This window comes from Amblyomma mixtum, chromosome 2 (genome assembly GCF_055824585.1).
Source record: "Amblyomma mixtum isolate Tamu chromosome 2, ASM5582458v1, whole genome shotgun sequence".
NCBI lineage: Eukaryota > Metazoa > Arthropoda > Arachnida > Ixodida > Ixodidae > Amblyomma > Amblyomma mixtum.
The window spans coordinates 40965851-40984307 of NC_143013.1; the positions used below are offsets into that span (position 1 = coordinate 40965851).

At 45.4% G+C, this 18457-nt stretch overlaps 1 protein-coding gene across 1 annotated transcript; it reads left to right on the forward strand.

Moving 5' to 3' along the window:
* Window positions 1–1468: 1468 nt before the first annotated feature.
* Window positions 1469–17741, forward strand: LOC149359103 (gastric triacylglycerol lipase-like). The gene is made up of 10 exons (XM_089567613.1): window positions 1469–1713; window positions 4098–4140; window positions 5086–5293; window positions 6481–6592; window positions 7384–7534; window positions 11082–11174; window positions 13465–13620; window positions 14897–14968; window positions 15216–15284; window positions 17445–17741. The coding sequence occupies exons 1-10, from the start codon at window positions 1469–1471 to the stop codon at window positions 17739–17741; spliced, it is 1446 nt and encodes a 481-aa protein (XP_089423739.1).
* Window positions 17742–18457: the final 716 nt, after the last annotated feature.

An 18457-nucleotide genomic window follows, 5' to 3' on the forward strand; every position in this document is an offset into this window, starting at 1 on the left:
GTGAGATGACGTTGTGTACGAACATGAGCACCATCTCTATTCATACGGAGGCCAAGAGTGCTGCTGCGAGAAAGGCCTATTGACTTATCGGAGTGACTAGCGGCTGAGAATGCGGCGATATATACACGACGCTTTGCGAAACGTGTGTGTGGGTGAGTTGCGTGCTACGCGCGAAGGATGCACGCAGTTTTTAACGCGATAGTGTCAAGGGTCCCGTTCAGTGGAAAAATCCGCGTCGTCCCGTCGGCACCGTGGAACAGCGAAACAAATGTGGCCTTGCACTTGCATCTGTTGTCGCCGCATGTCTCAAATGATTATAAAGTAAATGATTTCCGCCTAAACAAAAGTTTTAAGACTTTTAGAGGGAATTCGGACTTGCGCCCCTCGGGTTGCCAGCCAGACATGCACGCAGGCACTTTTTTTCCCCTTTTTTTTTTCTTTATTCTGAGCGAGAGCGCGGTTTCCTAATTGCTTCTCTGCTCCGCTTGGACTCGCGTCCTTTAACGGAGTCCAACGTTCTGGGGCCTTGGACACAACCCTCCAGACAACGGAAAGCGGTGAAAGCGCTCCTGAATTTCTTAAGGGACTCGGGCTTGCATTCTCGCCTATAATCTTTAAGTTTTCAGTGCGCGCCTTCTGTCTCTGTGACATAGTGGTCGCTGGACACTTAGAAAACTCATCTCCTTGCTGTTCTTTTTCCTTTTTTCCCCTTTGTTCCCCTCCCCAAGTGTAGGGTAGCCAACTGGGCTTCGCCTGGTTAACCTCCCTGACTTTCCGTCCTTTTCTCTCTCTCTCTCTTTTCTTTATTGCCTTCAAAAGCGTGGGAATACAGTGCCATAAAAGTCAGATGGTTATTTTTGGGCACGCTTGCATGGATCGGATACAAGCTGAGATTCATGTGCATGTCGTGTGGTCTTTCAAAGCAAGTAGTATCGTACGACTCTATTCTAATCAGTATGTGTGTAAATAGGGTGGTTATAATTACAGAAGTAACGATTAAAGGAGTAGAAGAGTGCATGCTGCTGTTTCCTATCCTCTTTGATTGACGCGGCATTGCGGCACTGGCATACGGCGTCCGTCGGAAAACCCCCGCGATCTGATGCACGTCGCTGCCCAGCAGTATAATGTCCTCCAAAAGAACAGCGTCCGTGTCGGCGAAGTGATACGCAAAGAGGACCGCGGGCTGATGAAGGGGCCCATTAACGCTATCGTGCCATACCCTTAAAACGGAGCTTAAGTGTTCACCGAATTTTTCATTTCGTTGCTGCAAGTATACGGTCTCATGCCACCTGGCAGCGAAACGGTGCTCTGAAGCGACAAGCAACCAGTCGTCGCCGCGGCGCCGTGCTCTCGCCGGGCGACGTCAGTTTGTAATTCTATCGCCGGCCTCGGCGAAAAGAGACCTCATACCTGCGGTGGTGTGGAGAAAAGAAGAGCGCCCTTGTTCCTCCGCCTAATCCCCAACACCATGATGTGCCCGGCCTCGCTAAAGCAATTTGACCCTACGTTCTACGGGGAGTGCCCGCACTATGGGGAAAGGTCCTTGGACCTCAACCACATGGTGTGGGCGTGCCTCTGCAACCCTGACTTTACCCTCAACCCAAACCCCACCCGGGAGGACTGGGAGGCGAGCCTACTCGCCTGCTCCGACCTGAAAGCCCAAAAGGCGATGGTCGAAAGAGCAATGGCGGCAGCGGAAGCCACTGGGGTCCCGTACTAGGGACATCATAGGGTCTGTGAGGGGAAGGGCACAAAGCCTGACTCCAGAGCAACCTCCATATAACCCTCCCTTTTCAGAGGAAATAAACGTTTTTACCACCATCGCTCACACGGCGGCGGAAAGTATCGAGTTTAAAAGCGTTGTCATGATCATGGCGCGGTTACGTTGTACCCTGCTTCGCTGTTTCGATGGCCGATACCAGTGAACGTGGCTCCATAAGGGGACTTCGAGTTTTTCTCTTCGAAGGCCCAAAACTGCCTCTTGCTCATCGAGTAGATGACTCGCTGCAGGAGGGATACATGAGCACGCTTGCTGCCCATTTGACTACAGGAAGTTCTCTGCTGGATACAGCCCTCCCAGCGCGCATGCATGTGGGATGAACTGACCCCAGCGGACACCGCTGTACTGTCTGTGTGATGCATTTGCACTGCTGCTTGCACAGGTGGCGAAAACTTCTGCCTCAAGAACCAGGTTTCGGTTCCCCGCTCTGTCTCCTCAGTAGAATTCGAACGGGACAAGTCAATGTAGAAGGGGACACGAAAGCGTTCCGGAAACGACAGAGACAACGCCTTCAGCTAAACTGCTCCTTATGTATCCATGAATGAAAAAGCCCTCAGTTCATTGTAGCTTACGTGCGCTTACAGCGCATATTTTTGCCCGCGTAGTGCAAGTCAACTCGCTAGGCAATAATTAGTGCGGTCACAGGTTGGCTGCTATCTTTCGTGCTTCATTGAAGTTAGTACTAATGTCGGGTTACCCCAGGAACTGAATTAGGGAGGGTGTTTAAAATTCTAGGAGGGGTGGGGGGTGTTGTTGAGGGTAGAGAGAAGCAGTAGTCATTTTTAATTATTTATTTGTGTCGTTGACGTGTCGCGTAGGACTAGCAACACTCCACCACTGATGACAAAGATTGTGAACAAATACTTCACTTCCCTCTATACTCAAGGACCGAAGTCGTATCTATTAGCAAAAAAAAAAAACTGCAGAACAAGGACTGCATAAGATGTGCCTAGAACCTACGCGGCAGTTCACACTACTAGCATTAAACCTTATATAAAAATATAGCTGTTAAACACCGCTTGCGCAACACAGACGTAGAAACGTGCGGAAATTCAAGTGGAATGCGTGATTTCTTCCACCACAGTTAAGAGAGACATCGACGACGTGTCCCTTTGCGTACATACCGTTATTCCGATAGTATTAAACAAAACTCCTCATCTTGTGTAGAGAATCAAATTAGTTGCGAATTAGGGGAGTGCCTTACGAAAAACAACGGGGTTTGCTCCCCCCTTTGGGGAGTGTAGGAAAATCACTGGCGCTAATGCGTCATGAGCACAAGAGCGGTTTGATTTTCGTAAGCATGCGTGCGGGTACGCACATTCTTCTAGGAAAATTTGGCTGATGGTCATACGTTATTGACTTCGTTTTCATCTACAAACAACTTGTTAATTAAATTCGAAACAGATTCCAGCGATCGAAAGTATATATCAATACATCTTGCCTGCGTACCTGTTTCGCTCTGTTAATGAATAGCGCGAGACAAATAGCCACTCTTCTGTTCTTCGAGTGATTGGCTACCGCTTGAGGACTCTATGGCGTGTAAACAGACGTCATAGCAAAGGTTGCATACAGAGCGAGGAACGCAAAATCAATGCCATGCCATGTATAATTACAGCAGAAGGAAAAGAAACAATACCACTATGGTAGGTACAGCCAAATAGCGGGTCTCAGGAGCCAAAAGTGTGGAGAGAGGCTTCCAGCACAATAAACACGATATGTACATTTCCCTGCCAGGCTCAATAAATTCGTTACCATCCGCAATTCTCCCACATCAGACAACTGAGGCATTTCACAAGGGCAAGAGTAACTGGAACAAACGCCACAATATCGCGCTCAGTTGCGCACAATCGCCATAACGAGCTTAGCAAGACAACTGAGACGCGCTGCGGCTTACTACGCCAACACTCATAATAGTCGCACGTGGCTCAATAATAGAATGCACCCTTTCATATGACAAGTCCTGGTCTAACGAAGGGAGAATAATCGTAAGCACCTGGTGCAAGCTCTATGTTTAGTGTACGTTACCGCGGCAGCTGCTGTTATATATGGCGTCAGCTCACTTGCGGCGCCATAACAAATAAGATCAATTCGCCGAAGTGCAGTACCGCTCCCGTCTAAACTCCACGTACAATACTGGTTTAGTATCTAACTATTCCTGCCCAAAGTATCCGCCGCGGTCGTTCCACTAGCTACTCTACAGCTTCGGGAACGAATATAGCCGACAATAACTACTTCGACTTGCCTTTAGGAGCATCATGATAAGTTCTAAATCTTTCTGTTCACTCCCGCTATGTTTAACTTTGATTTCACTCTCAAGCTATGCCTTCCTAATCTTTGACCAAGAAGCCACAAGAAACACGGTAAGCGGGAACATCGGTTTTCCTTTAGCACGAGTGCCCTGATTGCTCTTATCGTTGCAAGCTATGCTTTGCAAGTATGATCTGTTTTATGACGTTAGCGGCCGGAGCTGAAATTTTCCTGGCTTTATAAATACGATTCATTAAAACCAGATACTCCCATATAGTAGTTTTTCTCCTTAAACAACGCTGCGTCGGGAAAAATTTCATAGGGTTCGAAATGCATAAATGCCCCCGTTATGCACGTGTAGAAATCCAAGCTGGTACGATATTTAAATCCAAAGACCTGGTTCTGAGCATGCCTGAAAAAAAAAAGCCCATATAGTTTTGAGGTGTAAAAGCAATACTATTATTCGCCCTTAATGCGATCAACCTCGGGCTTATGTGCGCCCAAAGCGGCATTGTCTTCATCCCGCAAAGATTAAATCATGGCGTCGTCAATATTATCGTAAAGAGGAATAGACCAGACTCGTGAATGTCTTGTGTGTCCTTTCTTTCTGTCCCTTGTTCGTTTTTCGCGCTAACTTCTTCAGAAAATGCATCACCAACTAGCTCGGCAGCTTGCTCTCCTTTACCAGACTCAAAGGTGTATAAAAGCTGTGATACGCTGGGCGGCGCGGTAGTTGAAACCAGTGAAAACGCAAAAACAATGCAGCGACCAACAGGCGTCATTTATTAAAATGATTTGGAACTTGAAGACGATCAGTAGAGACATAGGAAATGCGTGCGATTGTCCAGCAGCTGTGACGCTTCACTGGTGACTACGAGGTGGCAAGCTGAATATGCGTCCGTATACCGATCACACTTCCATGGATGGGTAATACATGGATGCTGAGGCTCTGATATTCTTGTGCAAGTCAAGTGAACTAAGATGTTCGACAGCTTTCATCATAGCTCAGGTGTTTCTTAAACCGCGAATTTCTTTTAAGCAAGACAAAATCGTTTCAGTCCAAGTTAATTGCGAGCATGGGATATCCCGTGGAAGAGTACGCGGTCACGACCAAAGACTCCTATGACATCGTGATCCAAAGAATACCTTGTGGGCGGGCAGAGGCTGGACTACCGTACGGACAAGGAAAGCCAGTCGCCTTCCTGATGAGTGGCCTCCAAGGCAGCAGCGCGGATTATGTGGCGAATATGCCTGACCAAAGCCCGGGTAAGTAAGCATGCAGGCTATTCCCCTCATTGGAACACATCTTTATCACGCGTCATTATTTTACTTAGAGTATAGTTTTAAATGTATCGCTTCACCTGACTGCAGGGTATTTTTTTTTCCTTGGAGATGGGGCTAGGCAACATTAAAATGTGAACGCTCTCTCACGTATGGACACTTAACAATCAGCTAGGGCTAAAAAGCTACCCGAGCACTAACCCTTGAATGCCACTTTGTACTAATACTACCCATGTTCTCAGCAAATTAGTGAGTTAACTTGAAGTCGAATAATTGCGTCCAGATTAACATTAGTAGAGTCAAACCTTTAAGGAGGACACAAGGACTCTCCCCGATACCGTACTCCAGAAAGCGCCTCAGCAGTTGGGTTTGCTGTTCTAAATGAAAAGGGCTCATGCTAATCCTGATGCTAAATCGAAAGCGGCCGGACTGGGTGAGGAAACAAACGTGGGTTAATGACATCCCAATCGAAATCAAGAAGAAGAAATGGGCTTGGGCAGGGCATGTAATGCGAAGCCAAGATAACCGGTGGTCCTTAAGGGTAACGGAGTGGATTCCAAGACAAGGCAAGCGTAGCAGGGGGCGGCAGAAAGTTAGGTGGGCGGATGTGATTAAGAAGTTTGCGGGGGTACGGTGGCTGCAAATGGCAAAGGACAGGGTTAATTGAAGAGACATGGGAGAGCCCTTTGCCCTGCAGTGGGCGTAGTGAGGCTGATGATAATGATGAAGCGATTTTGACAGTTTAGTTTCGAGTCAAAAGTTTCCAGTCAGAGCCTAAGATACACGAACATACGCTTCAAAAAAGAAATTATGGGGCCATTTTCGAGGCTTACGTCCCGATTGTTAATAGAATGCACTGGATCTGATGGCGAGAAAAAATGTTAATGCATTTTTCTCAGAAATAATGAGGCTTCTACTGAGGGGCAGTCATTCACATATCCAGAAATAATCACGCAATCAATTTTTGCTGAAAACGAATATTGGATGGAGTTGTTCAGCTTTGAGAACCGCAGGTGGTCGAAAATTATCCGGCGGCACCCTTTCTGCCGTCCCTCATAACCTATGTGCAGCTTCTGGATGTTAAACTCCACTTGCCATTTCCTTTTATGAATCTGACATTTCCTGCATTAATGACGGTCTCTTCATCTCTCTTGTGCAAATCCCGCTTGCAGGCTTCATCCTTGCAGATCATGGCTTTGACGTCTGGCTTGGCAACGTGCGAGGCACAAGGTACTCAACCCACCTTCACCTGAGTAAGAAGGAGAAATCGTATTGGGATTTCAAGTAAGCGGGGAAGAAAAGGTGTTATTCTCACGGATGCTCCTGTTTTCATCTCGTATGCAGTATCCAGAACAAAATGCGTTTGCGGCAGACAAATGGGTCGTCTAAAAATGCTTCTGAACTGCGGTTATGAAATAACCGCAATGTGGAGCTCACATCGTTACAAAGAGAATGCGCTTTCCAGCTACTTAGCAAGTTTGCAAGCCAGTTTTCCTTGCTTTGCAATGCTAATTGTGTGAGGTAAACCATTATAATACGCACCAACGTGCCTGGAAGATATATCATTCACTTTAGAAAAATCAGATAATATGAAATCTTTGATGGCTGCTTGACGTAGAATTGAAGATATCCGCTGGGTGCCAGTCCGCGAGATTTGCTAGACCAATGTTAAGTAAACCATCTCAAAAACACCCGTCCCGCCTACGCGATAGCGAGTACGATGGTAAGTCGAATACAACAATCACAGACGTGCAGTGCAAATACAGTCAAGCCTAGCGATTAAAAGGCTTTTAAACAGACTGCATGACTCGAATTGTAGTGCGGAAAGATCAAAAGCCAAGATTAAAAACTACACCTGGGAAAATTTGTTTTATTTTTTAAAAAAGAAATACAAGCTGTGAGTTATGATTTTTCTTCATGTTTCGCACCATTTGGTGCTACTAACTTTTAGGCAGCTATACATCAATTTCCTTCAGTAATGATGCGTAAAAGGCACCCAACGCGATGTGTGAAATGTAGGCTATTTATACGCGCATGACAACCTGTTTTGACAGGTTGCGTTTTTGTTTACGCAGCTTCGACGAAGTGATCGAGCTGGATCTCCCGGCGCAGATAGACGCCATCTTGTTCAAAACCCAACAACCAGCACTGATGTACGTTGGATGGTCCCAAGGAACCTTGATAATGTTCGGCTTGCTCGCGTCAAAACCCGAATACAATAGCAAGGTAAACAAATTTCAGGCCAAAGCGGCCAAAACTGCGAAAGGCGCGAATTGAGGGATTACTTACCAATGGCGACGTATATCATGACTAGGGCCCGGAAATTTAGGCACTAAATAACCCCGAAATAGTCAGGCATCTAGGCTCTAAAAAATATTGAAATAGGCGCTATAAAGCGAAAATAGGCGCTTTGAATAATACTCTTTATTCACAACTACAAGATTTGTAAGTCAAGCACGGAGCTACGGAGTCCTCAACTGAAGCAATAAAGCGCATTCTCAGGTTTTCGAACTTGAAGGGCCTTCGATTTTCGCTAAGCATAGCTTTGTACTTTAAAAGGTTTCCTTGACATCACATGAACTTAGTGGCGCGAACCTAAAACATGAGAGTTGATAAAGGCTTAGGCCTTCAGGTGATGTGGCCGCTTCATCTCCGCGAAGAAAGTATTTGATTTGGGAAATTGTTACTAGGCATCCATTTTTTTTCTGCCAATTGTTGCATCTTCGTAGAAGCAGTAGCGCCCTTTCCTTCCAGTCGCCGAAGCGCTGCTGGTACTTCTGCCACTACCTTTAACGATCCATCTATTGCGAGTCCAGCCTTTTCCAGCTTTGTCATCCTTTTCGTCAATGTTGAGAAGTTTGCACTAATGTATTTCAGGTCTCTTTCCAAACCAGTCTCTTGCTACACTTCGAGATAAACACTTCGTTACACTACGTTCAAGTTACAATTCGAGAAAAACGTTCGGCGAGACCCGCGCGTTCTCTGCGTGCATCGGCACGCGGCTTTCACCGCACTTAGACAGATGTCTCAAAATTTAAAAACGGTACCGAGGACTGAAGTGCCGGATTTAGGCATTTATAGGCAAATAGTTCTGTTAAAAAGGTAGTATTTCCTAAAAAATGACAACAAGGCAGACAAGTGCAAAAATCCCCCGTTTAGGCATTCATAGTTTGGTTTGGTTTATTGGGGTTTAACGTCCCGAAGCAACTCAGGCTATGAGGGACGCCGTAGTGAAGGGCTCCGGAAATTTCGACCACCTGGGGCTCTTTAACTTGCACTGACATCGCACAGCACACGGGCCTCTAGAATTTCGCCTCCATCGAAATTCAGCCCCCGCGGCCGGGATCGAACCCGCGTCTTTCGGGTCAGCAGGCGAGCGCCGTAACCACTGAGCCACCGCAGCGGGGCGTTTAGGCATTTATAGGCATGTTTAGGCAAATGTCTAAATTTCCAGGCCCTAATCATGACTGAGAATGGGTGGACCCATTTGAGAACCTCAGCGTTACTATGGTTACGAGGTCATTACTTACAAACTAACTCAACTTGCGATTGTTTTAAAATGGCACATACTCGCCAGAAGAGGAATTAGCTGCAAAAGCCACGGAAGGCACTTCAGCCGAAGCATCAGCACTGTTCCCGATGCGAGGTGTCTAGCTATAGGAATAAAAGCAGCATGGGCGAGCTTATGCTCTACAAGTGCTTCCAACTGCTACTCCATGCATGATGAGCGTACGGAGAATCGCCTGCGTACAGAAACGTATTTAAGGCATACAAGTAAAGCTGCAGATGGGCCTAGTTGGTTCATATTTAACTTCATTACTGCAACTTTATTAGCGCACGACTCATGGAAACGGACAATACTGGACGCAAAATCGCCCTGTCTCTGTGTGTGGTTCTTGCGTCCAGCATTGTTCGCTCCCGCCAGAAGTGCACAAATGAAGCTAAATTGTTGTTGTTGTTGTTAGCCTTTGAAAGGATGGCACATACCCACACTGGGGGATCGGCCAAGAATCGGGAGGTAAAGGTTGCTATTTACCTGTACATAGTAAAGGCAAAAAGAAAAGCACACGGGAGAGCAACAAATTTCAGGAGAAAGCGGCCAAAACTGCGAAAGGCGCGAATTGAGGGAATTGAGGGAGCTAAATTAAGGATACAAACGGGGATTTCGTCTTGATCTCTTTTGAATTACTGAAACGAGACGGTTTAATAGCATTTATAACAACAATCTCATCCGGGCACGTTGAAGACACGCTAGAAAACGGCTGTTGACATGCGCATGAGATGCGCATTTAATACAAAAAAACTGCTTTCAAACGCTAAGTTTTTACTTGGAAGAGTTGATACAACTGATATTCCCATTATATTTCTATCTTTACATGTTAAAGAGGTGAAGGCTGCGGAACAGAAAGAAGCATTGGCCATGAAATAAATAAAAGATGGTAACACAAATGGTTCTTAATTTTTTTTTTTAAGTTTTTCCTTACTTGTAGTTTCAGGAAATCGATTTACGGCAAAGTGGTCAATATCAGCCGGGTACAAATATTTAAGAATGCACATCTGTGAGCCACTCTGACTGCTATTCTGCAAGTTGTCCTATGGACAACTTGCAGAATAAAGAGCGCCCTCTACAATTTTCCAACCAAGAACCCTCGTACGCAGACGGCAATCTCTCATTCTTCTTCGAAAAGGGAGAGGAGAGCCGTCCCTTTATCTGTATGGGAGGGAAATTGTTGAAAGGACACAATAGAGCCGAGGCGCGAACGACAGGTGCGGGTCGAGACAGGCAGTCGTCAAGGGAATGCATCATTGTAACCTTTGCACAGCTTCCCTTCACACTCTACCTCGAAAGCTGGCAATGTCCGGCGGGGCTTCAGGTTCACGCAGATTTGTGGGGCAGCCCCGCACACCTTTTCGAAGAAGGACACAGTGCAGGGCTGCTGACTCGTCTCCCCTCGCGCTAAACCCTTCATGGAAGCATTGCAGGTAGCAGAAACGTGTCTGTGAACGAGGGTTCTTGGTTGGAAAACATCTTCCTGTAAGTCAGCTTTCCCGCAATTTTGCAAGTTGTCCATTTGGAGGTTTTAGTGCTGCCTTGCTATCCAAGTGAGTCAAGCACGAGAGCATGGGCGAAGGAAGCGCTAGAGAGAAAGAAGCATGTGCTATAGCTAGGGTTTTATGTCCGAAGGTCTCTTTTTATCCTTTTTGTAAGAAATATTTCCCTTAAACCCCTTTATAAGAAGGCTCTCAAAAATCGAGCTTTTCTTTCTTGCAAGACGGGCATACCAAGAAAACTTGAGATTGAAAGGCGGCCTTTGAGTTTGCAACACCGCTAAAAAAACCCGCCCTGACTTCTCACCTTTGCAGATTTAGGACAGTTGATATAGTAAGGTTAACGTCGTTCTCCGTCAGTGAAGCTTGAAAACTCGTAGTTCGGGCTTCTTTCCTCGTAGCTGCATGCATTACATGCCGGGGCAAGTATGTTTCATCAGCCGCTTAAAAGCCGCCAAGAGCGGCTTCTTGGTAGCAGATCTCGTATTTAGAGAGGCGAGCTTAACAATTAAATAGGAGTTCGCACCCAGGCCTAGGATGCGGATTTCAGTAGGCGTTTGATTTAATTGGGAAAATCTCCATCAGTCAATCTTTCATTCCTTCTCGAAACTGTTGGAACAATGTAATTTCTGATCAATCAACTCACATTTTTGAGTGTGGGCTTATTTTAATGCCATGAGCTTGCCCAAAACACGATATCTCTGTTTTCTTCCCGTCTCCCAAGGTATTACTATTCAACGCCCTTGCACCGGTGACTTCTCTGGGGCAGATGAAATCGATTATCAGGCACCTGATTCCCTCTGCCAACCCGCTGGAAGTAAGTCTTACCTCTGTGCCAAATATGTGCATGGCTCGCAGCCTTTCTAATTTGGGGTCAGAGCACATTCCGTTTACTGTGGCCTGGTTTACTTCAATCTCTACGTCTAAAACACTAAGGTTATATTTGTCTACGATTCTACAACCAGGCCAGCCGATCCTCTTCAATATAGTTCCAAATAATGCAGGTGTTTAACAACTTTTGATAAACGAACCCATCCTTTGGAGTTTACAAAATAATACTGAAGTGAGAGCACCGCATTTCTTATGCCCGAATGATAAATCTTAAGGTGCAGTGAGTCTTTGTTCAATAAAATACTCAATTGCGAGATTTCGCAATCATCTGATAGAGAAGTTCTTCATCTTTCAAAAAATGCATTATATTTGGGTATTCGCGATGTCCAAAATGATTTTTGATCCTTTTTCGTCGTTATATCGACCGGGAAAGTAGGTGTTTCAATGACTTTATTACCATTTTTCTCAAAACAACATTTTTTAAGGTTTGTGTACCTCTTTCTCGGTCACCATAGGGCGTTAAACAAAAAAAAATTCAAAGGTATGAATAAATGCCATTTACATAAGTGGTACCAGAATAAACAGTCTAAATTAGTTGTATTTTTCTCACTAAAAAGGACAACTTTTTTGGTGACAATATTATTTCATCGCCCCCCCCCCCAAAAAAAAACAAACAAAAAACAGTAAGTCTACTTCTTGCTCGGGGCGAAAAATTTTGGCGCCATTTGTGTAAAACATAGGTTGATACTCTACTAAAAGATTTAAACACTCTGCAGATAATATATTTTAAGAAACAGGTACATTATTACAAAAATAAAGCAAAAATCAAAATACCATAGAAAATTTCAATCTAGTTTTGAGCTGTAATGCAAGCTGCGTCTATCTTTAAGATTCGTTGTAAATTTTACAGCAATAGCTCTCATTACAACTGTTGCGCAGCCAACTATTGAAAACCATTTTTTAATCTCACCTCCCCTTAAAGAAAATGCGCCTCAAGTCGCATGTCAACTCAGAGTCAAGCTACCATGTACAAAGTAAGAGTTCTGCTAGCAGCTTGTAGATCGGTATATAGTCAGTTGGCTTGACTCCTGAGACGAGCACACATGTTCAGTAGGTTTTATGGGGTTTAAAACGGGGGAGATATATCCGTTCTCCCCTTTTAAGCGCGGCTGACACAGTTCAAAGCCGCGCGGACCCCACCCCGTGGTCGCGTACGCTACCGAGCGCACGCCGACCACGGCGGGCCGTGCTGTGCGGGAACAAAGGAACGACACACTGGCTGACACAAACAAGGCATTTATTGCTATAACAACAATAACGCCAGCTAGCAACAAAATACACTGAGGAATCGAGGAAGTCCGACTCACCAGCACGGCTACGAGCGAACGTTCGCCCACGGTAGGGCAAAGGGATAAACTCCGAGGCCGAGCGGGACGGGCTCGGGGGGAGCAAGTTCCGACCAAGAGGCGCCCGTCGACGAAGAGCGAAGCTGCGATCGATACGTCCGGTCGCTTCCCGATCCCAGGGAGAAGAGAGCTAGCCTTCCCCCGCGCGCGAGCGGCAAAACACCCATCCGTGGCGCTGCTGTCGCTGCGACGCGAGCGCCCTCCCCTGTTAGCTAGAGTAACCAAACTAAAGGGAGTGCTTTGCGGAGGAGCTAACTACAGTAGGGGGTGCAATGCGGGAAAGTGAACGCAGGGGACGAAGGCATCCCCACAGTTTATGAAAAGCTTTTAAATGATTTGTTTATTATGGCGGTGGATTACTGTTCGTTGTTGCGTACTGTAGTGTATTATGTTTGGAGGTGTATTGTGTTGGGCTTTAATTTGCTTATTATCATTGTGGTGCAAACTTTACATGTGGGCCAAGTAAAACAAAGTGTGTACGTGGGGCAGTGCTGAGGGGGGGGGGGGGGGCATAAAGAAAGCAGTGTGGAAGGTTTCTTGATTTGCACGGCGTGGCATTGCTATGAAATGAAAGATCGTAAACCTGTAAAGTGCATTGTTACCAGCACGAATAACGGCGAACTCTAAAGAGCTCGAATTTGAGCGGCCGCACTGAAATTAGTTTTCACGCACACAATATGTGTGGACACGAAATGCGAATAAATTGTGCTTCAGGCCCCACAGTAAATACTAAGAAACGAGCGGTCATCATTCGCCTGCCCCTCTCATGAAGTTTAGCTCTTGCTGCGCTATAAATTTTTACATTACGTCCTGCTACCTTGCCCTGACTGCCACTTTGGTAAACGGCTTGTTCATTTCCCTTTGTTTCAGAAAATTGGCCAGCTTTTGCTCAAAGGAAATTTCTTGGGAAACAGGGACATCGCAATGGAAGCTGTTAAGAAAATAACCTGCGGGCGAATTCCAAGCAAGTTGTGCCGCGCTGCATTTTATGCCACAAATGGAGCATTTCCAACAGAAATCAATCAGGTAGCTCATGTTGCATCCAGAGTGCACGGAGTAGTAATTCACAATGTGCCTTCACCGAGCAGAGTGGCTAGGACGGCGGTAACAAGCAGCTAAAAACAAACCACAAATGGATTTTTCGACTGAAGGCTGTCCGCTTATTGTTAACTTGCAATACTATCCACCACACCGAGTTCTTATCATGTTTATGATAGGTGTCAAAATCTCCGTGAGTTTCCTCATCTTTCCTTATTCTGTCAGTGATAAGTCCACCCCTTCAGGTACTTTTTAGAAACAACTGCAGCCCATTATCGCAAAAATAATGCATGCGGTCCAGCGTCTCATATGCCTTCTTCATGGTGATAGCAAAATAACATATTTTTCATCCACATCTTCCTCTGTTCTAGGTAAACATAAAGAGAAATAATTCTCTACTTCCCCGTTTCTTGCGAAGGTGTAGTTTTCTTTTCTCCCTTATACGTTTACTGCAGTATATTATAGTATACATTCAGCTCTAGAGTTCAAGACATTAATGATGTCTGGATGCGCACAGACCTGTTTTATTGTGTGTATTCGCATGCCATTTGAGGACGTATAGAATGAGTACCTATTATCAAAGTTTAGCATCTACAATTATTACGAATTTATGCGCATCCTTAATTTAATTTTAAGATATACTATTTGCTTTCGGTTGCGCGAGGAATTGCAAAATTATGCGTCTGCTGTTAGCGCAATCAGCACCTGAGCTCAATCACACTGCCTCCTTGCAGCATATACCGTACGTAACCGAACATAATATTTTAGAAACTTGTAATGAGCTAAACTGAAGCCAACAGAGCAGTCATGATGGTTAGGTGTGTGTTAACGGCGTTTTCCTGAGAAACATTACCCGAGAACTATTTGCATTTTTATGGACATCGGACTCGCCAGGTGATTTTCTCTTTAGCCATGTAGGCGCAGGTGTCTTTCAGGAAAAACACGACACAGAACGTCGTTATAAATGCCTACTAGAGAATGATCGCATGCGGCGAACATCAATGTCTGCGCATATAAAGAAAACACAAAGCTTATCGATAAAGCTCTTTGTGGCTTATGCCACAAAGGTGTAGAGGAAAAAAAGGTGTAGAGGGAATTCCCCACTTGTCGTACTATGGAATGTAATGGAGAGTGCATTATGAGAAAGTCTATGTGGTACTAATCAAGCAAAGCGTACACCTTACACCGATACAGCATACACCTTAGAGACACTGGGCGTTTTCCTGTTGCTTCAATGCGTGTGCTTGAATCACTATCGAGGCAGACAAGGATACCAGTATACCTGGCAAATGAGCCGTCTGAAACGTCGCTGAGAAATATACATAGCTTCGCACAGGTATGTTCCGTTCGGTTCGCGTGAAACATAGTGTTCTTATCAAATGTGCATTTTTGTCCATGACAGAAAAAAAAAACGGATATCACTGTAATAGCCAGTAAAGCACTAAAATGGACGAAAGAAGCGAGTAATAAATGCAACGGAAGGAGATCCTAATGCATGACAGCATTTCTCGGGCACTGCAGTTAGCTACGAGCTTAAATTAGCAGCCCTTATTGTATCTGCACACAAATTTTTTTGGTTGCAGATAACGAAGTCCAACCGCTTTCAGAAATACGACTGGGAACGCATCAAGAACCTTGCCCTCTACGGAAAGGTAGGTGTGTGTCTACGAAACCGCGATTCGCTTGCGCAAGCGTCATCAGTATCGCTTGGCACCAGTTGAAACCAGCCGCTCAATGCAGCAGCAGCTCAGAATTGGGAAGCACGGCCTTAAGAGCATAGCTATCAATGTCTGCTGTAACAGCTGCTTACGGGGCGTCTTCTGCCAGTTACGAGCAGCTCTTCCTTTGACTGCGGATGAGGAAAATCACGGGGGGAGAGGAGGGGCGCCGCGTGTTGTCATCACCGTCTTCGTGGGGGGCGCGCGCTCATCCGTGATCTCGTGACAACCACCGCCACGCACCCCGAGACTCTCACTTCGTGCAACATTAGTCTTAGTCGGGTTGAGGCGCAGTCGAAAGACTCCTACGGACGCTTCGAAATGTCTCTCGGGCCCGGCACATAGCAGGGCGGGGGAGCCCGCGAACATTCGGAGGGTTGAACACGGGGAGGACGATTGCGACGCTGTTCGCAAATGCGACGCCTGAAAATATCCGTACATTTGTGCCCGCACACTTCAGAGACGAAGATTTATAACGTTTACTCCATGCGACAAAACGCGGGCAACTCAAAGATAGCAGCATCGCGTATTCGCGCTAGTGTTGTTTCGCACTCGATTCGCATGACATCACACTTCGACTCGCAAGTCTCCCGGTTCTGCCGAAGCTGCGGAGAGTGCGAGTGTTCGTAGAGGTTATATCACGTTAGCAGAAAGACTATACAGAAAGACGCGCTACCAGTCTCTCTGTTGGGGGTGGCCAGGACCGTACCGTGAAGGAGGGAAGGCAAGTGAAAAGGGACAGTAAATTAAAAAAAAAAAGTGAGGAGAGATTCTAGAGGCCGTGTACTGTGCGATGTCAGTGCACGTTAAAGAACCCCAGGTGGTCGAAATTTCCGGAGCCCTCCACTACGGCGTCCCTCATAGCCTTAGTCGTTTTGGGACGTTAAACCCCATAAAACCAAAAAAAAAAAACAACTAACATTTACGCTAGCTGTCGTTGTGTTACGTGGTTTACGCAGCATCCACAATCTTAGTAAATGTTCTTAATTATAACAGTTATGTTTCAAAAAGTATGCAAGCCCTGCAATGATATTTAGCAAGTCAGTAACAATTGGATCTTCCCACTCTTGGAAGAGGATACGGTGCATAACTTCTCGGTGATCAAGGAAGCAATGTAATTGGCACCAAAATCACTATCCGGTCATCAGTTCATTAGGAAATAATTACTATATTTTTTCTAACTGACGCAAACACCTAGGATGCAATGAATTCAGTTGCCTCCCTCATATATCTTTCTTCACGTAATGTGAACTGTCAACGACGATCATGTCGTGCTGAGAACTGGTAAATTGATCATTCATAAGGTACTCTCCATAAATGTACTACTGCAATCGAGTCATCTAGGGCTAGATCAGAGGACAAAGCTGCACTGACGTTAATAAATTCGGAAATTTTACCTATTATAGCCGTCTATTTGCCCACTGCGTCCAAAAACTGAAACATATTCACGCTGACAAAACTCAAAACGTAATGGATGCCATTTCCTGCTACATTCTTCGGCACCCGCCTACAAATTCAGCAGCTTTTAAGTTTTGCCGCAGTTGCAACTAAAAGATTTCGAATTCCCGTTTATTGGCGAAAAATAAAAACATTTTTGATCACATGTTGCGTAAGGATTCGATGCTAATAATGAAAAGAAAAAAAGCTAACCTGTACCGAACTTTGTAACGATTCTTTTTGGTAATCAATTGTTTTGCTTTTGCCATTGGTCGCGTCCTCCATTCTCTTTTTTTTATGCCAGGAGTGACGTTGCAAGTAGGCACTACCAATGGTAGAATGGAAAAGGGGCCAATCGAGAAAATATCCTAAATATACACGCGCTGAACATGAAAAATAAAAACTCAGAAGGCGTTACGTCATGATGCAGCATTCCGCAAGTCAAGCTTTCTTGAAGACGTTCTCTCCTTCTATCTCTCTCCGGGCCAGCCTTTTCCGGCCGACAGTATTCTTTATGACTGGGACTGAGAACTGACACGCGAAACTCCCTCTCGAGTTCTTCCTACATGCTCCTAAATTTCCTGTTTCTATTGTGTTCCTCCGGACCGCACCGCTGAAGAAAATGTGTGTTTTCTTTTTATTTGCCCGCCCCTACAGCCTTGGCCACCGCAGTACGACCTAAGCAGAATAACCGCCCCGGTGGCTCTGTACTGGGGTGACGGTGACGTGCTGTCCACACCACGTGACGTCGCCGTCCTTGCGAGGAGCCTGCCGAACGTGGTACTCAACTACAAGGTGCCCGTTCCCGGCTTCACGCATGCGGACTTTGGTTGGAGCATCGCCGCGAAAGACCACCTCTACAAGAAAATGTTGGAGATGATGATCCGGTATGCTCAGACAGAGCCCGAAGTCCAATACAACCAGCTGCTTGGCGGCACGATGGTCCAGCTTTAAGAAAGAAGCTGTACAAAAAAGACAGGCGAGACAGTGAACGGACACTTTCTATTGGGTTCACCGTACCAACGATCCCGCTCACTGTCTCGTTCATGTCTTTTTGTGCAATTTCTTGATTAAAGGCAACTGAAAACATTTATTGAATAAATATTTCGGAATGTTTATTTTCATTGAATAAAAGAACACCTGATTTATTTATTTTTTTTAAATAAATCCTTGCTCCATCGAGTGTGTTTTAGGAAACTTTTTATTTATTTATGTCTTTATTTATTCTTTTATTTATTTATTTATTTTTAATTCCTTGCAGGGCCCAGAAGGACATTGAGTAAGAACAAAAACAACATATGCACGACAGAAACTAATTAATAGAACATGAGATGCAAGGCGAAAAGTGTGAACAGTCACATATGAAACAAAAATAGATGTAGTTGACAAAATAGCGGATCTATCGACTCAATTTTAGAGTGCGAGGATAAATGCAATCCCGACAACGCAAGACTTAATTAAAATTTGGTTGTCAGCTTTCAACTTCGCCTAAGTAAAAATGGACGCGACCTAGAAATCTGGGCAGCGCCCACTTTCTCAGTCTTTTCTTGCTGTTCCTTCTAGGTGTCGAAGTTCTAAAACAGGAAAAATAAAAAAAAAGAACACACAAGCCTTCATTCAAACCGCACCGCGCTTGGCAACCGCGGTTGGCAACAGTGGTATGTTCCGCC